General features: G+C 37.8%; 2 protein-coding genes across 7 annotated transcripts in view; one reads left to right on the top strand and one right to left on the bottom strand.

Annotated features, from left to right (window-relative positions):
- Positions 1-11,102, top strand: part of PLXNC1 (plexin C1) — a 141,915-nt gene extending 130,813 nt beyond the window's left edge. The window contains exons 25-31 of one of the 2 annotated variants that reach the window (XM_034987834.1): positions 1,690-1,721; positions 1,817-1,924; positions 3,083-3,246; positions 5,162-5,309; positions 8,116-8,256; positions 8,714-8,788; positions 9,952-11,102. In XM_034987834.1, coding sequence (XP_034843725.1) covers positions 1,690-1,721; positions 1,817-1,924; positions 3,083-3,246; positions 5,162-5,309; positions 8,116-8,256; positions 8,714-8,788; positions 9,952-10,056 — 773 coding nt within the window. In that variant the 3' untranslated portion in view covers positions 10,057-11,102. The remainder of the gene's footprint in view (positions 1-1,689; positions 1,722-1,816; positions 1,925-3,082; positions 3,247-5,161; positions 5,310-8,115; positions 8,257-8,713; positions 8,789-9,951) is intronic. The other variant, XM_034987835.1, reaches the window with a different exon arrangement.
- Positions 1-24,633, bottom strand: part of CEP83 (centrosomal protein 83) — a 150,503-nt gene that overhangs the window by 7,682 nt on the left and 118,188 nt on the right. For 2 of the 5 annotated variants that reach the window (XM_034987836.1, XM_034987840.1), the window contains 3 exons: positions 17,300-17,403; positions 14,799-14,988; positions 13,682-13,854 (listed from right to left, as the gene is read on the bottom strand). In XM_034987836.1, the coding sequence (XP_034843727.1) occupies positions 13,750-13,854; positions 14,799-14,988; positions 17,300-17,403 (399 nt within the window). In that variant the 3' untranslated portion in view covers positions 13,682-13,749. Of the gene's footprint in view, positions 1-11,540; positions 12,724-13,681; positions 13,855-14,798; positions 14,989-17,299; positions 17,404-24,633 lie in introns of those variants that run through there. The other 3 variants (XM_034987837.1, XM_034987838.1, XM_034987839.1) reach the window with 2 other exon arrangements.

The raw sequence follows: 24,633 nt of genomic DNA, 5'->3' as shown, positions 1-24,633 counted from the left end.
TCCTGATTCCTGGATTCAATACTAAGGGCAGCCTGGTAGGTCCCAAGACCTAGTCAGTGCAAACAGGGAATGCAGGGACTCCAGTTAAATGGAAAGGATAATTTGGTAGGTTGTAGGACACCCTTTTGGGGACCCCCCCAGTCCATCATTACATCTGGCTATAGTGAGAGAAGGCATCTTGCAGAGGGTGATGGTCATTCTGGCATAGGGGAATTGGTGTCCTTGTGTTATAAAAAGTGGAAGAGCTTTGTATTTTAAGCTTCAAAGATCAGGCCTTTGGCAGAGCTTGCTCTTTGGGGATCTTGCATTTGGATTTCTTCATGGGACCTTAGGGCAGTCAATGCCTCTGCTTCTTCCCTGTCCAGTTCAGCTGAGAACCATCATTTTGATCACTCCCCTGCTAACCCTTCAAACCTCCTGCCCCTGTTCCCTTTCACTACTGTCTCAGTCACAACCCCAGCCCTAGATGAACCCAACTACTGGCCTTTTCTGAACTATACCCAGGCAGCCACTGGAGGAAAGTACGACTGGAGTTATTATAAATTCATGGTGCCCACATGACGGGGGACCCTCAATGCAGCCTACACCCACTATTTCTCTAGGTAACTCACTCTGTGTTCTCCAGAATTCTACCTTCTCTCCTCAGAGCTCTCTGACCCACACAGCTCTATCAGCAGCTGATTTGATCCTGCACCTCACAGAGAAAACAGGAGTCACAACTCCCTCAACGTCCAGCACCAAACCTCCCACCCCACCTGTGTCTGCCCATTTCTTCCTCTGTGGCTCCCCTGGCATTCCAGGGTTTTCCTTCCTCATGTCCAAGGCCAGTCTCTCATTCTTTCCAACCTTCCACACATTCTTACACCACAGATAATCTTCTCTCCCCTAAACTTTCTATAGCTCCCTGCCTACTGCAGTTTTTTCCTTAGTGTTTCAAGGTGTTCTAGTCTCCCTCATCTTCAGTACAAAAAACCTAGTGCCTTAATCCCTCTTTTCCTCCCATTTACTGCCACATTGCTTTCAGGGCTGTCCTCACTCTGTGCTACTCTCGCACTTGCTCTGGGAGCTCCCAACTCATTGCCCTTCTTTTGGATCCCAGGAGGGCGTCAGTTCTTCCCGCCTTAGGGTCTCCTCCATTTGCCTGGCTAACTCCAGTCATTAAGTTCAGCTCCAACATCCCTTCCTCTGAGAAACCTCCCAGAGTAGGTTGGACCCTCGTTAGTTACTTTCTTAGCATATACTTCTTCATAAGCCTTATCACAATTCCAGGTAAATAACTGTATAATTAGTCATAGAAAGTTTCTCATCGGCTAGGATGTAAACGCCATTGAAGGGAACTAGGTCTGTCTTATCACTACCTTTTGCCTGGGAGCCCCTGGCACTCAATAGGTGCCCCGGGTGCATTTGTTAATAAGGCTTGAACCTCTCCTACCCCACCCCCAGCAAGGGGCCACTCAGCCTGTTGGGAACCTGCTTCCTACTCCAGGCCCTGGCCCATTCTGTCTTCACGTTGTTAAGATCTTAACACGCAGCAGGGTGAAAAAAAAATGTAGCTATGAAGAGCTCAAGTGGAAGAGCTCGAGTAACCTCTTCTGTTCATAGCACAAATGGGGCATTTTATGAGAAGGCCAATTAGCCCGTGGTTGTTTTTTTAATAGACTGTTTTCTCTCCCTTTCTCTGGTGTTCAGATGTGGAATACTCAGAAGACCACTGCCATTTGGTGAGTTCAGGCTTTCTTGTGCTTGCCCCTGAATTGGATGCCTTCTGTAGCCCGAACGGTCTCCGTGGGTAACGCTTCTACTGTCTTCCCGTTAGATTTTACCAGATTCCGAAGCATTCCAAGATGTGCAAGGAAAAAGACATCGAGGAAAACACAAGTTCAAAGTAAAAGAAATGTATCTGACAAAGCTGCTGTCGACCAAGGTACACTTACTGTTCTGAGAGTGCTTTTATGGCTACCTTGGGGGTGTATGATGTGTTTGACTTAATTTCCACTGAAGTGTGAAAATGTTACAAATCCCTTGTGCCTTCTAGCAAAGCAAAATGAAAGTTTAAATTGTAAACACTTCCTACCCTCTTTTTATAAATGACGAAGATAACAGTACTTTACAAATTTTGACTGTTGTGTCTTCAATCAGGGATTTAATATTGTTCCCAATCCCTTTACCTACCATTTCACTATTGTTATTTTTTAGGTTGATGGCATAATTACTTCTTTTAGTTTACTTGTTATTATAGATGAGCAATAAAACTCCCTCTGAATTGCAAATAAATGAAGGGTGGGGTCAGTGACTATAAACCTAGTAAATCTTTTTTTTTTCCCCATTTTAAAGTTAAGGATGCTGTTCATCTGTAAAAATGTCAGATGTAAAAGCCGATGGAATACCAAATCAGAAGCAAATTTTACTTTATCTGGCTTGTAGTGGGATTAACAGAAGTCTGTGGTGATACTTTTTTTTTTCCTGAAATGACTAGCAATATAAATGCTATTATCTACACCTGGCCCTGGTCTCCTGATGGGCATGCATCTTCAGATTATAGCAGAGGGTATGCTTAGAGCTCAGTAGATTTGTTTAGTGTACAGGGGCCAGCCAGAGCTCTTGATTTTCTCCTCTGTCCCAGAGAGCTCTGACTATTTGGCTTTTGTAAAAGACTCAAATATTTTGGAAAGTACATAATAAAAACCTATAATGGAAATACATGCAACGAAAAAATTCAGGGAACTGAGCAACGTTGAGTTTTTCCATGCTGAACATAACCAATAAAAGCTAAACATCCGTGGCATCTTGGTTTCTGTATACAGCCCTACAATTGACATTTCAACTGCTAGAGATTTTTCTAAGATATCCTCTCTGTTGACTAAACAGTCTTGTTATCAGCAAGAAGCTGATGAACCAAATGTAAACCTGGGCATAGATTTTCAGGGCCCTTGTCCCATACTGTGAGTGTTGGCCTCATTTGATAATTTGACATATTTTCTCTTATATACATCATTTTCTCTGAACTGGGATTTCATTTTCCATTGTATTAAAAAAAAAAAATTTTTTTTTTAAATCTCCCAAGTCTGATGTTCTCTTTCAGGTGGCAATTCATTCTGTGCTTGAGAAACTTTTTAGAAGCATTTGGAGTTTACCCAACAGCAAAGCCCCATTTGCTATAAAATACTTTTTTGACTTTTTGGATGCCCAAGCTGAAAACAAAAAAATCACAGATCCTGATGTCGTACATATTTGGAAAACAAACAGGTAGGAACAAACAGTAGGTGATTACTATTTTCAGAATCTGGGACAGAATCTTAACTGAAAGGAGGGCATGGATAGTCACAGGATTCATTATCCCTAGATCAGAATCTTTTGGCGTGGTAAGCTATCAGGTCAGAGCAGATTCTTCCTCTGTTACTATTTTTAAATAAGAAACAAACCCTTCCTATGCTGAGATCCTATTCTTTAGGATAAAATAAACAAACTTTATTATCTTTAATGCGTGAAAAATACCTTATGTGGAATGTTAAATTTAGCTTGACCAGCAAAAGAAATCAGTATTTTGTGGTTTTATTATACAGTTTTCCATTACAGAGTACTTAATCATTTTGCAGTTACCAAGCTGTCTATACTCTGATTCTGCATGGACATTTCTGTTTTTATGTGATCAAGTGCAGTGTTTAGATACCATGAGAATTTGCCAAAGGACTGTGTTTTGTTTCCTAACATTTTATCTAAAGCTAAGGCAAGGCATCTGGGTCTCTTCTCAACTTCTTCTCAGTAAAGAAACATGGCTCATTACCTCTATTTGAAATACTTTGTGCGTGAGCTGTGAATAAGACTCGGTGTTAAGGTGTAATAGAAGTTTCCAATGCAATCTCAAGCCCTCCTGAGCACTGAGGGTGGGCAGACCAATTTAAATAAATATTAAAAGCTGAAGTTCCAGAGCTCTAGGTCTCATCTTCTCCCATTTAATCCAGGTCTGTCCCAACTATCTACACAGGCCTCACTGCCATCCTGTGCTCTAGGCTCTGATTCCCTGGTCCTGCTACTCCCACACCAAGCTTGGGTGCTGCAAGCACCCATTTCACTGGGAAGATTGTGGCATCTGACCAGGGGCAGTAGTCAGGAGAGTAGAGCTATGGAGAGGCCCAACGGCTTTATGATGCAGGTAGTTTGCTAGGCCAGAGCTGAGAAAGAGATAATAATGGAAGGGCTCTGAATGATTCCCAAGTTCATATTCAAATATTTGAGTACCTACTCTGTGCCAAGCACTGTTAGGTAGTGGAAATATAGCAATGAACTGAATAGACAAAAATCCATGTTCACACAGAGCTTGCATTCTAATGGGTGGAAGAGATCATAAATAGGTGATTTATAGGATATTAGGTTAGTACAGCAGACAAGGTGGGAAAGGAGGATAGAGAGTAATAGGGCAGAGTGGTCAGAGGAGGCCTCACGGAGAGGATATTCAAGTCAGGTCTTGAAAGAGGTGAGGGCATAAACCATGAGACTGTCTGGTTGAAGATAATGTCTGGAAGATGGACAACAAAATCAAAAGTCCTCTGAGGCACACACTTGCCTGGTATGCATGAACAGTGAAGAGGCCAATGGTGGAGTTAGAAGGAATAAGGGGAAAAGTAGCAGATGGGGGCCTGGGCCCAGACCATGCAGTGGCTTTATCCCCAGGCGGAGGGAGAACACAGAGGGTTTTGAGTAGAGGAGAGACATGATCTAACTCCAGGTTAAGAAGATTGCTGGTAGTTGTGGGAGAATTAACTGTGGGGACCTAGGGAGCTAATAACCCAGGTGAGAGGCGACGGTGCCTTACGCCAGGATGTAGCACTTAGAGGGGGTGAGAAGAGGTGAAGGTCTGGAGACATGATGAAATGTTTTCATGGGTAGCCATCATCTAACACAATTGAAAACTATGTGGAGAAAATTCTCGTCAGTGGTCACTTTCGCGTTTCTCCTCTTCTAGTCCTCCCATCCAGCAGCGCTTGTCTGTTTAACCCTTTCTTGTTCTGAGTGATGCTGCCATCTGTCACTTGGTATATTTGGCAAAGCAGACTTGCATACTTCAATAACAAGGGCAAAAACACCCATTTACAAACTGTGATAAAGAGAGCATCTGCCTCCTACGAAGGGCTGTATCTGAAAAGAGATTTCTCTTCAACAGCCTTCCTCTTCGCTTCTGGGTAAACATCCTGAAGAACCCTCAGTTTGTCTTTGACATTAAGAAGACACCACACATAGACGGCTGTTTATCTGTGATTGCCCAGGCATTCATGGACGCATTTTCTCTCACAGAGCAGCAACTCGGGAAGGTAAGGCCTAGCTTTAGTATTTCTTCTATGTACTCCTGTGAGTCTGAAGCATTCTTTCTTGTAAACATCCAAACAAAAAACCATAGCAGCTAAAAAGAAATAGTCAGTGGTAGTAACTGAAAATTTGCTTTTCTTTAAAAGCTCTCATTTATTTTTCATCTAGTTAAAAAAATTATTCTCCCCATCCTACTGCAGAACTCTGCCTGTGATACCTTTACCACAAAAAGTATAAATTTTGTTTCCTAGAAAAACATTCTGCAGGCAGTACTAAACTATGAAACTACTGAAATTTGCTTAGCAAATTAATCCCATCTGAATATAGTTGACCCTTGAATAATGGGGGATGATGGGCACCAATCCTTCATGTAGTCGAAATTACCCTGTAACTTTTGGCTTTCCCAACACTTAACTATTAATAGCCTACTGCTGACTGGAAGCTTTGCTGTTAGTATAAATAGTCCATTAATACATACTTTATATATGTTATATATATTATACACTGTATTCTTAAAGCTAGAGAAAACATCAAGGAAATCATAAGAGAAAATGTATTTACAGTACTATGTCGAAAAAACTCCACAAAGAGTAAAACAGACCCACATAGTTCAAAAACATGTTGTTCAAGGGTCAACTGTACACCTAAGAGTCTATCTGAATATAACAAGTTGCTCATGGGGAAGAAAATCTTGCCTGAGATTTCTATCACCACCAGTTTATCAATTCATAATCAAAACATCGATATTGTTTTTCTTTTGGCTTTCTTTGCTGAGCAAAAGCCCCAGGAAATCAAAGAAAGATAAAAATACAGAGCAGACTTTGAAAGGGATGTTTTGGTCTTATTCAAGCACTCCAAAATGTATTAAACTGAGCAGTAGCTGTACCTAATGGATTTCAAAAAATCTTTTAATACTGAGTAGTGTCCCTTTGGTGTAAGGATTGAGAGAGTGCATGGAATGAAATGTGGTTGATGTTTCATAGATGCCTCAGCATCCTAGTCTGAATCTATTAATATCACCACTATTTCTGCAAAACAAACCTGTCTTTACTTTTGTCTTCCTAGCATCACCTTGTCTCTCAAGGTAAAATCCTTTGGGTTATCTTTGACTCCTTCTTCTTCCTCCCTTACCCTAATTGGTTAGTACTCATTGCCATCTCCAAAATGTCTTTTTTTTTCTCATTCTATCCTATCCCCTCATCCCCTCTCCCCTACCTTTTCCTTTTCACTGTGTCTCATGTTGTCATTCTAAAACAAAAATCTGATCTTTTCAGTCTCCTGTTTAAATATTGTAAATACTTCCCATTACCTACCAGGTAAAATCTTCACAGTGCCACGTGGCCCTTCCTGATTGGGTGTCAAGTCTCTTTTCTGGCAAAGTCCATATACCTTCTATGCTACAGCTTTTACTTTTCCCAAATTTACCATGAACTTGTTTTCATATCCCTTTCCTGTCTCATAACCCCTCTGTCTTGTAAAACCATTCATTCATTCACTCCACAAACACAACTTCCTAATGTGTACCAGAAACTGTAGGAGGCTATGATCAGTCTAAATATACCTACTCCGTGAACTTTTTCCCTATACATTGCCCACACCGGTTCTTCATTTGACCCATGCAATGAAACACTAAAATGCTTCCTTATTCACAGTAAAAAAATTACTGTTAACTCATTACTGTGTGTTCTTGGTATATTTCACTTAATCATCACAAGAACCACATAAGGTAGTTATTATTACCTTCATTTTATAGATGAAGAAATTGATTTTCTGAGAAGTTACAAGTCTTGGTTAAGATCCCTCAAAGTTGTTAGGATCCCTGATTTGTCCAATTCCACGGTGCTTTTCTTTACACCCTGCTACTAATTATTGGTGTCATAGTAACCACTATGTAAGTTTGTCTTCTGAACTAGATTATAAGCTTCTCAAAGGCAGGTACTGGTCTTTACCTTTTTACATTCAATGTCTGCCACACTGCCAAGCTAAATAAATTTTATTAATGCATGATCACATGATTTGTGGATTCTACTTAAACTTGACAAAGAATCTCAGTAATATCTCCATGTAGGCATCCTTCAGAATGATGCAGCCACTGATATGGCTATTCGTGTCCTCAATACATTGAAAAATGTACTGGGACATTAGCCCTATCATTAACTCACCCATTTTCCCTGATTAGGAATTCCAAAAATTTTGTGAAAAATGGTTTTTAAAAATAAAATCTTAATTTTTAGTATTATCACTATTATAATTACATAAAAACATTCAAGCTGACAGGGAACTTTTGTGAAATCAGACATTAGAGCCCCCAATACTAATGACCATGTACTTCCTTGAGAACAGTAGAAGATCTTTATAATCTAATAAAAGGGACAAGCAGAAAAATCCACCACTGCCAATTCCTTACCACTTTCATGGTTATATAAAGGGCTCAATCAGACCTACAATCAAGTCTTTCATAAATGCCAAAATTCACTGGTGGGTGAGGATGAGAGCAAATGTTTTAATTCAGGCTTTTTACAACCATTAGTAATGAACTATGATTGAAGTAAGTTCCATTGTTACAGTAACTCAAAATCATGCAAAAATAATAATTTTAGTTCTTTTATGAGGAAGGCAGAATGTATTAGCATTTAATCCGCCTGAAAAGAATAGTGACTCACCAGAACTATCTATATAGCAGTCAGTCATTCAGTCAACAACATTTATGAAGGCCCACTGCATGAAAAAGCTTTGTTACTAGGAGGTAATAATGGAGGTTCAGCTACACTAGTACTGTTATAAATGCCCCATGGCTGTTCTATTTTTCAGGAAGCACCAACTAATAAACTTCTCTATGCCAAGGATATCCCAACCTACAAAGAGGAAGTAAAATCGTATTACAAAGCAATCAGGGATTTGCCTCCATTGTCATCTTCAGAAATGGAAGAATTCTTAACTCAGGAATCTAAGGTATTGTTAGAAAGTAGAAATAAGAGGGGTGCCTGGGTGGCTCAGTTGGTTCAGCTTTTGACTTTTTTTTTTTTAAAAGATTTTATTTATTTATTTGACAGAGAGATAGCACAGATAGAGTGGCAGGCAGAGGGAGAGGGAGAAGCAGGCTTCCTGCTGTGCAGTGAGCCCGATGCGGGGCTCGATCCCAGGGCCCTGGGATCATGACCTGAGCTGAAAGCAGACACTTAACCGACTGAGCCACCCAGGCGCCCCCAGCTTTTGACTCTTGATTTTGGCTCGGGTCATGATCTCAGGGTCCTGGGATCAGACTCCGCGCTGGATGTGGAGCCTGCTTAAGATTCTCTCCCTCTCTTAAAAAAAAAAAAAAAAAAAAAGTAGAAATAAGATAATATTTGGTTACTTCTTTTTTAAAAAGTCATTTCAGAATCTCTAAACAAGACTCTCTTTCTTTAAGAAACATGAAAATGAATTTAATGAAGAAGTGGCCTTGACAGAAATCTACAAATACATCGTAAAATATTTTGATGAGGTAAGATTTTAAATAACATTTTAAAAAATTGATATGAGTCAGTCACCAGGATTTGGTTGTCAAGCGTTCTATAGGTCTCAGGACAGCTCTGGCATCCCTAATGGCCAGAAAGGGAAGCCAGGAAGCCTGTCTGAGATGGGGGATCCTGGCACCAAGCCAGACCCTGCCTGTGGCTGCCCCTCTTCTAGTTTTATCATGCTGCCCACCTTTGGACCAGCCTGAATTTACATTGGTGTTAATGGGGTCTGTAGCCACACTGACTCAGGATAACTTTGATGAATAAGTAGTGGTCCTATTAAATAGGGCCAGCTTATGCTTGATTGTAATCTGCTAAAATGAAAGCTAAGCTTGTTAAATTGCCTAGATTCTGTATTCGATAGGTATATGAAAGTATAACATTATTTCTAACTTAAGCAACTATTTCAATAAACCATTCTCCTTTATGATTAATTCTCCTTAATCTGGATTTTTTTCTTTGGGAATTCACACAGACTCAGTCATCAGATGCGCTGTTTCCAAATATATGTTAATTCCCCTTCCCTGATTCCCCCCCACTCAGTCATGCTGGGACAGGCTATCCATGTCAATGGTGAGAATAGCTCACCAATTCCATTTGCTACTTGAAGATCAAGTGAAGCGCTAAGGTAGGGTAGAGGCAATGAGTTCCTTAAACATGATAAGCATCCCTCTTTCCAGGGGCCAGGGGTTAGAAGGGAAACACTGGGGAGGGCCGGGGAGGGGAGAGGAGGCACTACACTGCCCAGGAGGGGAGGGGAGGGCAATATTCAACTCTGACCAGGATGCCCCTGCCTGCTGCATTTAAGAAGAAATACTTGCCTGCATGTTGGCTGCTCAGAATGCTTGCTGTGCTTGGAATGGCTGTGACATAATGCATAAAATAGGGCCTTGGAAGTCTGGCCCCATATTTGTAAGCAAATAGTTGGTATTTCTTGCTAGCTTCTATTTTAAGCCAAAGTGTTGTTGATCCTGTGATAATGACTTAGCAAAACAACTTGCAAAGTGAGTATGTAAATGATTGAAGAAAACGTTGGCATCTGTTTCATACAGATTTTACCACTCACAGCATCAGGAATGCAAAAAAACCCCCAGAATTGTAATGCTAAAACCACAATATCTAAAATAACTGTTCTAATTGTCAACAGATTCTAAATAAACTAGAAAGAGAACGAGGGCTGGAAGAAGCTCAGAAACAACTCTTGCATGTAAAAGTCTTATTTGATGAAAAGAAGAAATGCAAGTGGATGTAAGCACTCTGGGGACTGGCTTAATCTGGCAAAATTCTTCAGACAACTTGGGAGCAAAATGGCTGCTTGAGCTACTCTGTGTCGTTAATTTTTAAAGTTTGCACATAGGTTCCACTTTGAGCACTGTCTTTTAGAGACCAAGGCACATGCACAGCTTTTAGAAAGCATACCAACCACTGTGCCTGTGCATATACTGTGGGAACCTTTCTGTAAATAGAGTCGAAGTGGTTGTTGCAAACAGCCTCCTTGTTTACAGAGAATACAGGGCCAGTAAGCAAGTGTCCGTTAACTACAGTCTTCACTTAAGCACAATGACAGCAGTGGTTTTGTGTCTGACAACTACAGTTATGTAGCACTTGTGACTACACTGCACCTCTGCAGAAAAGGGACACTGCCAGTGATCACAAGAAAATGTGAAATGAGTCATTTGGAAACAAGGTGGGAGTGTTAGGGCAACCTCGAGGATTTGCAGCATTGAAACTTTCCCCAGTAGTTCTTGGAAAAGCTGACCACAGAATTTGGTAGTGTGTACACTTAGCATTCGTGAGTGTGTGTGTGTGTGTGTTTTTAAACCAAAAACTGACAGTGTTGCAACATTGTTGAAAGGGCTCGTGTTTTTCAGTGGTCGCCAACTGCACTCCATCAACTCACCTCCATCTCACGAAGGAGCTCTAAAGCAAGGAGAGTGAGGAGGCTTTATTTAAATGCAACAGCATTTTACCCACTTTGTCCTGATGTGTTCCTTTTTTTCATTTTTTCATACTAAATGTATTTGATAGTGGACATGTTGGCTATTGTAAAACAAAACAAAACATCATTAGTTTATTTCTGTCTAAAAACTTTGATCAGAACTATCTGTAGAAGAGTAACTCCCTCCCCTAATCCTACATTTCTATACTTGGTGTCTCCTTGCTTTAGATTTCTGGTGAACCCTGTGGTTATAAATACTTGTGTGTGATTTAAAAAAAAAAAAAAATACATTTTACATTTCATGAAATTGCTGTTCACACTGGAGTACTATATATGAATATATATATTTGAGGCCCAAGGCCTGAAAAATATTAGTATACAACTTGGTATCTTAGTCTTACTATGTACTTTTTGAAAGTATTCCTCACAAGAGAAAGAATTCAAAATACCCATTTTATTCATACCTTTCTTTTTAAAGAATTCCCTATCCAGTTATATTGTAACTGTAGTCTTTTTATTGATTTTTTTATTCCTGAATTTTTGCTGCTCATGACCAATTTTAATACCACTGTGTTTTCCTTCTATTAAATCAAAAGTAAAAAATGTAATTGGCAACCTTCCTTGTGGCACCTTTTACCCTTGGTGTTCCAAATCCCAGATTAAGGAAAGACATTTTTTCAAGTAGCAAATAAAACATTGATCATATATTCCTTAAAATCTTTTTACCAACGTTGTATGGGATATCAGGATTTAAATGTGAATTTGTCTTCGAAAATGAAATTCTTTTTGCTCCTCAGTATCTGGCAAAGAGTAAGAGGTGATACCTCAACAAAATGATCAAATAAGCAGTTATTACCCTGATAGGCACCTTCCCAATCCTGTCACTTTTGACCACTGTCTGTCCAATGGACACACCTCAAAAATACTACCAAATAGGTTACTTACAAGTATAAAGGTGAGAGGTCTGGTCCCCATCTAAGGCTGCTACAGTCTTGATGTGAAGGCATTCATGAGAGAGTAACAGGAGGACAGTTGAGAGCCAAGGGTAGGAGAGTTGCCCAAAAAACTTCCCCTTCTTTAGGGTACAGAAATGCTAAGAAAAGGATCAGCTACAGCTTTAAGTATTCAGTAAATGCTACATGAGGGTGTCCCTGTCCAGCTCTCTGGCACATGAGTCCCATGTGGAGCCTTACCTCCTCTTGCAGGGACGATGCTGCTGGGAACTTTGGGCAAGTCACTTACCTCTTTGTGCCTCAATTTCTAATATTTCTAACCTACCTCATTGAGGTGGTGTGAAGATTCACTAATGTATGTAGCGTGTTTGTCAATCCTCCAGTGAAAAGCACTATCTAGATCACATTTTGGATCACATTAGCCAAATGCAGTAATGGCCAAATTAGATGTGTGCTGAAGACAATCAGTCACTGGGTCTATATTAAACTGCAACCAGAGAAATAAATGGCAAACAATTTCTATTTTCAAGTTTCTTTGCATATTTTTTTGGTGCAAACCATTTATAAACTTTTTTTTCTAACACTAGTGTCTACAGCAGCATTTAAAAATTAATTCTGTTACCTTTTCCGTATTAGGGATTTAAAGTCTATTTCTTATTGTATACCTGATTGAAGTTGTACTTGGAGATGAATGTTTTAAATGTCTATATCCAAAAATAAACATTTTGATGTAAATGTGGACTGTCTTTTTTTTTCCTTCAAATGTTCTAGTTATAATAGATTTTTTATTCTAAGTAGCTCCACGGAAATTATCTAGGTGCCAACGCGAATGTGAGTAAGCAGCTCTGTATGTAGTAAGTACATCTAGTTTCTTCTAAATGATGCTAAGGAATGCTCATTTACATCCCTGGCCTCCACTATCTACCTGGACTTTTTGATCCTGAAGACTTCTGGATAATGAACATTCCACTTAGTTTGGCAGACTTGAGCTGTGCCTTGTTGACGTGAAGTTATTCCAGCAGAATTCCTTTAAAAGAGGTTAGGGATACACAGAAATAAAACATTTATAATAATTTGGTTAGATCCAAAACAGTGGGAGGCAACATTAAATACCAACAATATTTCTAAGGGACCCCATGGGGTTCAAGTTTTACAACGAATGGCCCTTGTTTTATACGGTCACGGGTTTATTTGTACTTGTGGTTTTGGGTTAGAATAGAAAATAACAATGAGACTGTGACATTGCTAAATACACAATGTATGGTCAAGATTAAGACAATAAAAATATTTATTAAGCTCTTTAATTACGTGCACACAGCTTTTAAAGATTTTATTTGACAGAGAGATAGACAGAAGAGCACAAGCAGAGGGAATGGCAGAGGGAGAGGGAGAAGCAGGCTCCGCACTGAGCAGGGAGCCTGATGCGGGACTCGATCCTAGGACCCTGGGATCATGACCTGAGCCGAAGGCAGATGCTTAACCATCTGTGCCACCCAGGCGCTCTGCACACAGCTTTTAGAACGGTAGCATTTGATAATATTTATATATCTTCAAGTTTTGTTTTTTAATGCTTTTAAGTCATCTTTTTTCAAGAACTAGAGAACTCTTGTATATAATAAACCGGAAAATGTTTACTGACCCGATTACTGCCAACTATCTCAAAGAGGCAGAACGAATTCAACATAGGCATATTTCAGGCAAAATGCCAAAAAAAAAAAAAGCCAAAAAATTTCAAAGTGAAAATAATTTAAAAACTTGATTCCCTAATTCACTCATCCTTTTTTTTTTTTTTTTTTTTTTTAACATTCTCAAAGGGTTGTCAATAAATATTCTAAATATCTCTGGAGCTGTTTTAATGCTTCACTTGTCATTAGCATAACCCTAAAATCCTGACACTGATGCAATATATAGCATGTAGCCAGTACCTTTACTTGAGGCACAAATGTCCTGGCAAACGGTAATACAATATCTAAATGCCACATATGTTAAAACTTCAAGCTTTATTGAGTCACAATGATTTCATCCCTTTTGATCTGCTTTTTCTCCAAGAACATCATTCCCCAGGAGATCCAAGTTCCTCTAGCTGTTTCCTTTGTGTTGTTTCTAGTTCTTCTAGTCTTTTGCGAAGTAGAGAGAGTTCCCTTTGATGCTGTTCCTCCTTAAAAGCACAGAAAAAGAATAAAATAAAAATAAAAAGAATAAAATAAAATAAACTCAGAAAAATGGCTGGAAAAATACAGCCTGAGCGGCTCTTTCACTCGGGCCTGCAACATCCGGCAAGGAAAGGATGACCATTTTAGCAGTGAGAAGACAGCAGTGCAGGCCAGCTACTAACTAGTCCTCGCTTCTCTCCTGCCTCAGGCACTAGCCTTCAGCAAATCCCAAAGTCTGTTCTATCTAGGTATAAAACTCACCAGGGAGTGAATCAGAAAATACTAATGCTTACAGGCCAACGTTCTAACAAGGCTGGAGTTTAATAGCAGTTTAATATAAACAAAGCACTTGGTCAGATTCAATTCAGTGACTAAAATCTTTGGTGCTTATAACATTATAAAATGTAATTACTTATTAAGAGTTCATCTTTTGGAAAATCATCCCATCAATTTGATTCCTTCAACATCTCAGGGAACTAATACAATACAGTAGAACGAGCCCAGGATTTGGAATCAGATTTAGGTTTGACACTCAGTTCTGTCACTTATTAACTATGACCTTAGGCAAGTCACTCCACCTCTGACTCAGCTTCCTCATCTGTAAATTGGAATAACACCTTCCCTCAAAGTATTTTCCATTAGGATTAAATATTGTATGGAAAATGCATAATGCAGAGCATTAGTAAATGCTCAGTAGTAGTTAGTAATCGAGTGAGCTGTAAACTCTAGGTTACTCAAAGACTCATCAATCAAGTTTCTTCTTTTCAATTGCCCAGGAGATTTCACTCCTAGCACCATCACTAAGGGAAAGAATAGATTCAAATCCACTTTGCTTCCACCAGCAAATTTCTATGGTAAAGAAAGATTTGAGTTTTTAACTCTGAATTTAAACAGGTAAAAACTTACAGAAATGTGCCTTTTTTTTTTTTTTAAACATAAATGCTCATACCTGCATATGAGGAGGAAAGGATAGGTCCATGCCTGGAACCATGGCTGATGACTGAAAGCTAACAGGATTGACAGATGCTGTTGGAGGTATGTTAGGAACCAAAATTAAACTTCGAAATTCATTATGTCTTCTCTGTATGTCCTTTAGTCTTTTTTGAAGCCTTGTATATTCTTCAAATGGAACGTTTTGTCTTAAAAAAGAAAAAAAGTGTTTCTATTCTTTAATAGTTATACTGTTTTGTAGAACAGTATGATTCACAGAATTCCAAACTGGAAGAAAACGGACTTCAAAATTGTAAGATTTATCTGTATATGATATATACATAAAACTCTATCTAGAAAAATAAACAGAAATATGACATCTTAATCATATTACCGTTAGCACTGCAAGCTTTCAACTCATTTTTATTTTTTTTTTAAAGATTTATTTATTTTAGGGTGCCTGGGTGGCTCAGTCTGTTAAACGTCTGCCTTTGGCTCAGGTCATGATCCCAGGGGCTCCCTGCTCAGAGTCTGCTTCTCCCTCTGCCCCTCCCCCTGCTCGTGCTCCCTCTCCCTCAAATAAATTAAATCAAATCTTTAAAAAAAAAAAAAGACTTATTTGAGAGAGAGAGGGTGAGAGAGCGCATGCATGCGCGTGCACGCATGCAGGGAGGGGGAGGGAGAGAGGGAGAGAGAATCTCCGGCAGACCCCAATAAGCGGGAAGCACAACTCAGGGCCTTGATCTCATGACCCTGAGATCATGACCTGAGCCAAAATCAAGAGGTGGATGCTTCACCAACTGAGCCACCCAGGCAGCCCAACTATCAACTCATTTTAAAGTTTTATTTGCCGATTAATCAAAGACTAAAAATCTTTCAATACTTTTATTTCCATTCCACTCTACCAACGCATGAATCCTGAAACTAAAGACTCCTTAAACCAAAAGGGTGCCTTATTTTATAGAAAGAATCAAGTAGAAAATAGAGAAAATAGTAGGTTGAGTCTTATGAAATTATCATTTTTATAGGTAAAATATAGTCCAATACAGGGAATTACATGTTGTTCAACCTAATTATTAAAAATGTAGCTAATGGGGGTGCCTAGGTGGCACTTAAGCCAACTCTTGGTTTCGGCTCAGGTCATAATCTCAGGGTTGGGAGATCAAGCCCACATGGGACTCTGAGCTGAGCAGAAGCCTGCTAAAGTTTCTTTCTCCCTCTCCCCGCCCCAACCCACCCACACGCACACACACTCACTCCCTGTCTCTCTCTCTCAAATAATTCTTAAAAAAGAAATGTAACTAATGACAAAGGTGAAGCTACCCACCAACTTTAGGGGAAAATTTTCAGGCCTTTACATACCATCACCTTTTTGGACATGAATTTCCTGACCATCAACCACACCACTAATTAAATACAGTTTTCAAAACCACTCAAAGTTCTAGATGATCAGTGCCATGGCTGCCCATTCTTGATAATATTGATAATATTTCAAAATTAATGGTTATAGAAGAGGTAGGAAATTGAATTTTGATTTAAAAGAAATTTGGTGGCTTCTTACTTTGGAACAGAGTATTATAAAGCTGGCATGAATTTGGGACCCCTGGATAGCTCAGTCAGTTAAGCATCTGACTCTTGATTTTGACTCAGGTCACAATCTCAGGGCTGTGAGACTGAGCCCCATCTGCTTAAGATTTTCTCTCTCCCTCTGCTCTCCCCCCGACTCTCCCGTTCGGAAAGGAAAGGAAAGGAAAGGAAAGAAAGAAAAGAAAAAAGAAAAGAAAGGGCATGAATTCCATAGTCTATAAACTTCAGGTGTTCCAGAAAAACAACTTTCACATTTTGGTAACAATCACATCCAAGGAAGACAGGTGCACATTCTAAATAAAACATCACTGCTTGGTATTATAGGCAATTTCAGAAAAGTCTGACACTCTCTCATGCTGAAGGCTACCACTGAAATTAGCTGAATTTAAAAAGTCTGTATTAACTAGAATCAAATAGGTCATACAATTCCACTACCACTAAGTTAATATGGCAAATCATCTCTGCTCAAACATGCTCATCATGCAGATTAGCTATGTTTGTATGTAAATGAAAAACCAGAAGCTTTGGGCCAATAATATTTTTCCACAACAAGAAATCAAAAATCTTGATTCAAAATTCCAGACACATTTTTGGAACTATGCAATGCTACAACTCTCTTGTCTCAGTAGCAAGAACTCACACCACTCCTGGCTACCAAAGCCAGTGACCTTTCCTGTCAGTCCCAACCATAACACAAATGCCTGGCATGTGTTAAAGACCTTCTGGTTTGAAGAAACATTCAGCCAGAAAAAAAAAAATAAGGATAATGAATTAGGAGTACAACAGTTTTAGAATTCTTTTAAACATAAAAGAAAACAAGTGCATTATAGAGGAAACAATGAAAAAGTACATTTTAAAAGAAAACAAAGTGCATTATACTCAGTATCAAAGTTCTATAATGTCACTATGTGGGAGATGTATTTATACAATTACCTATTTAACACCTGATTTTCTGTTTCTAATTCTTCTCTCTTTGCCTCTAAGACTTCTACTTTCTCCTGCAGTCTCTTCAATTTGTTTTCATGAAGAGATTTTCTCTAGAAAAAAAACAATGTGAGCAGATACATTAATACAAAATCTCCTCTTTGAACAAAATAGAGAGAGAATATTTTACTCAACAAGAGAAATTTTACTTAGAGGTAAGTATTTTCAGTGAATACTAGGAAAGATTAGTAGATATGATTCTTATTGAAAACTGCAAAGATAATAAGCCACAAATGTACCTCATATCCTCATTGTGACAAATAACTATTATGAATGCCAAACCAGAAAATGGGTATCAATAACTAAATTGCTGCAAGTAAAATACTTAAAGGAAGGAGTCAAATTTTACTAATGAGTTTACCTGTCACCTGATAAGGAATCACAAGCTATTTTCCCAAAAGATACATGTTTTATGAAAGAACTAAAACTTTAAAATTAAAAGCATGCTTACAATTGATAAATTGTTACCAAAGCAATAAAGGATCAGAAAGCTAAGACAGATTATGGATGCATCTCAGTTTGAAAGTATGCCTTTCTAAATATTAAAAAGAAAAAATTTAAACTTTACAAAGGGAAAATTTTCCAATATGGAAAAATCAGCGTATAATGCAAAAGTGGTATATAAACAAAGGTAATTAGTTTTTCATTTTTATATGAGGTTTTGTTTTTTGATAGAAAAATATATATAAATGTTGCAATTGATTTAGTAGCTACAGACCTTTCAGGTATTTGTTTTGTAACTCTTTTACTAAAGTGTATCAGGCTTATAGAAAAATGCACAAAATGTAAATGTAAAGCAAAATGTAAAAGCACAAAGCAAATGCTGACCCTCTTACCTCATGGGTCAAGAGCACTGCCATACCAGAAGTGCCCCGACCCCTCCTCTTTTCAGTCTCTACCCCCTTCTGTTCTCTGAAAAGGCAACCAACTAATTTACTTCCAAAGCCAGAGCACAGTTTTGCTGATTTTCATATGACCAGAATCATAGTCTATTAGAAATTCTTTTACAAATGGCTTTTTTCACTCAAGATTATGAGATGTATTCGTGTTCTTGCTTACAGGAATAGTACCTTACCACATGTTGTCCTGTACTTACGAATATCACATAGTTTAATGTATCTACCTGGTCCACCACTGGGGGTCATCTTTGGTTATTTCCAATTGGGAAATAACACTGCTTTGGGCATTCTTTCTCATGCTTCCCATCACTTCCCATCCTCCAGCACCCCAAAAGGTTGCCTTGTGCCTCCTCCCCTCTACCCTGGCAAAGGAACCATTCTTCTGTCCTTAATCACCATAAGTATATATTTATATGTTTACAGGTAATTTAGAACTCTATCTACCAATCTACCCGAATTTAAATAATCATACACTATATACTCTTCAGTCTCTGGGGTTTTTTGTTGTTGTTAAATATGTTGTCCATATGACTAAGCCATGTTACTGTATGGCAGTTCTTTTCCATTGTTATGTTGTCATCCATTTTATAAATATACATCTTACCCATTCTCATAATGAAAACCAGAACTGTTTCAATGTTGAGGTTATTATGAATACAGTTTCTATGAACATTCCTTAACATGTTTTTGGTTGATATATGCACTCATTTCTCTTGAGTATATACTCAGGAGTGAGTCACAGCTTTAATAAATACCACCAGTTTTCTAAAGTGGTTCCATTAATTACATGCTCACCAGCAATCTGTGAGCGCAGCCACTATGGAAAACAGTACGCTGGTTCCTAAAAAAATTAAAAATGGAACTACCATATAATCCAGCAATTACATACACAATGGAATATGATTCGGTCATAAAAAAGAAGGAAATCTTGTCATTTGTGGCAACATGGATGGACCCTGAGGGCGTTATGGCAGGCAAAGAAAGAAAAAATACTGTATAACCTCACTTATCTGGAGAATCTAAACAAATGAAACAAGCGCACAGATACAAACAACAAATTGGTGGTTGCCAGAGGCAGGCGGTGAGGGATGGGCAAAATGGGTGAAGGGAGTCAAAAGATACAAATCTTATGTTATAAAGTAAGTCCCAGGGACGTAATACAGCATGATAACTATACTGTATCACATATTTGGAAGTTGCTATAAGAGTAAACCGTAAAAGTTCTCATCAGAAGAAAAAAATTTTTTTATTTATGTATGGTGATGGATATTAACTAGACTCATTTATTGTGATCATTTCACAATATATAAAAATATCAAATCATTATGTTGTCTACCTGAAACTGACATGTTAATGTCAATTATCTCTCAAAAAAAAAACTGTTGAACTCTGTAATAGCCTAAGAAGGCAAACACAACAAAATGATTCATATGAGTACTTAAATTTAGTTATTATTCATAGAATAATAAATAGAAATAGTAAAACAGGATAACAAAAAAATCCATTTGTTACTTGACCTTTTTCCAGCAATTTTAAATTGTACATAACAGCTTGATGTTTGCATTTTTATTCATATACAATCATGTCATGTGTGAATGACAATTTTACTTCCTCCTTTCCACTCTTTATAAATCTTTTATTTCTTTTTCTTATTATACTAGCTAGGACCTCCAATGAAATGTTAAACAAAATGGTGATAGTTCACATACTTGTCTTGTTCCTGGACTTGGGTGGGTAGAGGGACACATTCAATATTTAATCAGTAAGTATGATGTTAGATGTAGGATTTCTGTAGTTACAAAATCCCTTCTATTCCTATTTTAATGAGTTTACTGTGAAAGGATGTTAAATTTTGTCAGATTTTTATGTCTATTAAGATGATCACAATAGTTTTTCTTCTTTGTTCTGTTACAGTGTTGAATTATACTAATCAGTTTTGAATGTTAAGCTACTTTATATTCCTAGAATAAACCCTACATGTTCATGGTATATTATTTTTATATATCACCAGATTCAGTTTACTAGTATTTAAGACTTTTACATCTGTTTATGATGTCATAAACCCAACAATGTTGGGTTCTAACCTTATATAAGCAGTGGGGATGTTTTCCTTTCTTTTCTATTTCCTGAGAAAGTCTGTGTTAAGAATGGTATTATTTCTTAAGTATTTGGTAGAATTTATCAGTGAAGCCAAATGAGCCAGGCATTTTCTCTATGGAAGGTTTTAAATTATGGATTCCATTTACTTAACAGATACAGGACTATTCAGATTACCTAATTCTTCCTGTATTAGTTTTGTTAAGATGTTCCTCAAAGAATTTGTTCATTTCATCTAAACTGCATAATTACCACAGTTGTTTATATAATATTCTTACTGTTTTAATATCTATAATAGGGCCACCTGACTGGCTTGGTCGGTAGAGCAAGCAACTCTTGATCTCAGAGTTGTAATTTGAGCCCCATGTTGGGTGTAGAGATTACTTAGAATCTTGGGAAAAAAAAGAAAGAAAGAAATATAGTGATACCCCTTTTTCATTCATGATATTGTTCATCTGTGTTTACTTCCTACCTATTTTGTGGGGAGTTAGGAAAAAATGAGTCTAAGGCTTTATCAATTTTATTAATCTTTTAAAAGCTGATTTAAAAAAAAAATTAGCCCTTGGTATTTAAAAATTTCTCTAGCGTATATTTTGTTTCATTGATTTCTGGTCATATCTTGAGAATGATGATGGTGTCTGCAGTTAAATCTATCCACTAAGTTCATAATTCAGTTATTGTGTATTTTAGTTCTAAACTTGCTATTTATTTTAATGGTTTTGTTTTCTAGAGCCATTCTCAAGCTTTTATTTTCTAAGCCTATAACAATATGTTAGTTTTAAATTCTATATCTGATAATTTCATTACCTGGATCCTCTACTGGGGAGTCTGTTTTTATTGGTTATCATTTCTCTTGCTTTTCAGTGTTATTTCCTCATGTGGTTGGGATGATGATGATGATGATGACAATTATTCTTTATTAACAGTTAAGGTAGTTTTGGGTTTGCACAGAAAAATGTAACAGTAGAGAGTTCCCATATACTATCCCCTTCAGTTTCCCCTATTATTAACATCTTACATGGATGTGGTACGTTTACTAATGAATCAATACTGAAATAATATTAACTAAAGTCCATAGGTGACATTAAGTTTCAATCTTTGTGTTGTACAGTTCTATAGGTTTTGACAAAGGCATGATATCATGTATCCACTATTATGGTATTATACGGAATAGTTTCACAGCCCTACAAAATTCCCTTGCTCTACCTATTCACCCTTACCCCTACCCCCTCCACCCCTGGCAACCACTGGAGTTTTTTTCTGTCTCCATAGTTTTGCCTTTTCCAGAATGTCACACAGTTGAAATCATTCAGTATATAGTCTTTTCAGACTGGTTTCCTTCACACCAAGCAACATGAACTTAAGGTTCCTCCACATCTTTGCATGGGTTGACAGCTCATTTGTTTTTATTGCTAAATAAAAATATCCACTGTATGGACATAGAACAGTTCTTTTTTTTTAATCCATTTAGCTATTGAAGGACATCTTGCTTACTTCCAAGTTTTGACAAATAATGAATAAAGCTGCTATAAACGTTTATGTGTTTTTTTGTGTGTGAACATAAGTTTTCAATGCATTTGAATAAATATCTAGGAGCATGATTGCCGGATGGTCTGGTTTGACCATGTCTAACTTTGTAAGAAACTACCAAAGTGTATTCCAAAATGGCTGTACCCTGTTCCAATTCCACACAGTGAATGAGAGTTTCTATTTGTTCCCTATCTTCGTCATTGTTTAGTACAGTCGATGTTTCAGATTTTAGCCATTCTAATAGGTATGCAGTGGTATTTGTGTTTATTATTTATATTTTATTTATGCTTTTTAATTTTTTATTTATTATATATTTTAAAACTATGGAAACAATTTGAAGTTTATAATGTTATTTTCCCCCAAAGTAGATTTACATTTGTTTCTTACAGGCAGCTAGAAACACTAACAATTTGGATAAATTTAATCTAATTATAAGGACTGACATTATCTGAATCTATGTTTCAATACTTGCAAGGGCTAGGCTATTTCCAGTTCATTCTTAGTCCAAGGGTATATCCTTCCCCTTCGGGGTCCCAACCCAAAGTACTAGCATACTTAGACCTGAGATCTTCTCTCTGGCAAATTCTGAACTCCAATTTTTGTTCCCCAAGCCCTGTGAAGTTGTCAAAAGCTTTGCTTCACTTCTCAGCCTCTCAGCTGTCTCTTCTAGAAACAGCAGTTTCCTCTAAGGGAAAAGCAACCTCACATGGCCATGCTCACCTCTGTTTCCTACCTCTCCAGGATCTTGGCCTCCCAATTCTTCGCTGCCCTCTGTGGAGATATTTTTTTAAATACTTTGTCCGATTCTTCTAGTTTTCATGTGGAGAGCTGATCCACATTATTTCCTAGTCTGTCATTATCAAAAGCATATGCTCCTTTTAGGAATTTTAGTCCAACTAGTAGCAGACATTTTAAAGATGGAAATGCTTAATATTTCATTACTATATGATTGTTATAAACCTGCAATCTTAAAACTTCTCCATTATATCTCCAAATAGTTATATTTCTCCGTTTTTATTGCTCATTTAAACTGTAATACAAAATTTATCATCAAATCTTAAGTATACACACACACACAGAGTACACATTAACTAGGCCCTATATTAACTATGGGCAATACAAAATATAGGGATTTCTGAAGGGAATTCCAGTCTATAAGTACCAAATCATGAGAAAGGGCTTTCTGGAAAGGATAAGAAATTAATTAGGGAGAATCTGTAATACTATGGGGATGTGGATTTGCCTGAAGGTTCTCCAGCAAGGGACTGATAAGTAAAAGATATTGTTTTGAGAAGTTTGATATGGCATCAGTATATGAGATAGACTCTGAAGTTTGCCTCTTAAGAGGCAAATCTGGAGATAAAGCTTCAAGTCCGAGTTCAGGACAATGGTGTCTTCATCCTGATCACTGTAAAACAACCAACCATTTACTGAGCACTTACTAGGTGCCAGGAAATGAGCTAGAATGCAATAAAAGCACTGGTTGGTTAGTTAACTAAAAGACCCAGTGAATGCCTTAGACCCCCTCACTATAATCATTTCTTTGCAGACACCCTCAGTACCTTGACCCAAGTCTCCCTCTTCTTCAAACTCACCTGGAAAAACTTGGACTTTCATTAAATACAACTCTCTACTGACTGCGTGTCTGGACCTACACAACTGAACATAGTTGGCAAACACACATACAATTATGCACTGTGCTACCTGACACTCCTCCCTAATTTCCCTAATCCAATCACTCTCCCAAACTCTCATATTCTTTTACAACTTCTTGTCTCTCCTCAGATATCTAACACCTGCATTCTTCACAGTCTGAGCTAAAGACGTGGATTCTTTTTTGCACTAAGAAAACTGTAGCCATCAGGAGAAAATTTCCACACATCTATCAATTTACCAGAAATTTATAATCATATATTTTGCCTTTTTCCCAGTTATAATAGATACACTGTGTTTCTACGCCTTCCACCTCTCAATTGCTGCTAAAGAATATCATTTGTGCAATTGTCCCCTTTCTCCTGCATCACTGATTTTCCCCTTGCTACTGAATCATTCTGTAATTCACCCCTCCCTTAAAAGAAGTCTTTGAACTCACAACCCTCCCTAGCTACCACCCCAGTTCTCTACTTTTTACGATGAAATTCCTTAGACAAACTATCTTCCACTTCAATCTGGCAACAACTCTTGACAAGGCCACCAACAATCACTGCAAAGCCAAACGAACCCCTGGTCTTCATAGTGCTATTTTATCATCTTACTCGCAACGTCATTTGATATAGTTGATCTTTCTTGAAGCACTTTTCTTCACTTGGCATCCAGTAGCTTCTTGGTTCTACTTTTCTTTTCTTATTCCTTTTCTTCTCAACTTCTAAACTTCGGCATTCCTCAAAGCTCAATCCTCAGACCCATTCTCTTCTTAGTCTTCCTTTACTTTCTAGTTGACTTCATTCAACCCCTTTGCTTTCAATACCACTTATCTGATGAGAACTCCCAAGTCTTTATCTCTAGTCTAGTCTTCCTTCCTGAATTCCCAATTCATGTATCCACCAGACTAGTGAACATCTCCACGTGGAAGTCTAATGGGTACCTCAAAGAGCTAACATGTCCAAAAGAAGCATCTTTATTTTACTGCCAAACCCATTCCTTCTAAAGTCTTTCCCATGTCAGTAAATAGCAACTCTATTTTAACAAAGTGCTCAAGCCCAGCATCTTAGGTCATCTTTGATTTACATCTTTCATGCTCTATAACTATTGTAAACT

This window comes from Mirounga leonina, unplaced genomic scaffold (assembly GCF_011800145.1).
Source record: "Mirounga leonina isolate KUSES-001 unplaced genomic scaffold, KU_Mleo_1.0 Mir_418, whole genome shotgun sequence".
Lineage (NCBI taxonomy): Eukaryota > Metazoa > Chordata > Mammalia > Carnivora > Phocidae > Mirounga > Mirounga leonina.
Note: the sequence above shows the minus strand (reverse complement) of the source record. Positions and strands in the feature narration are given on the sequence as shown.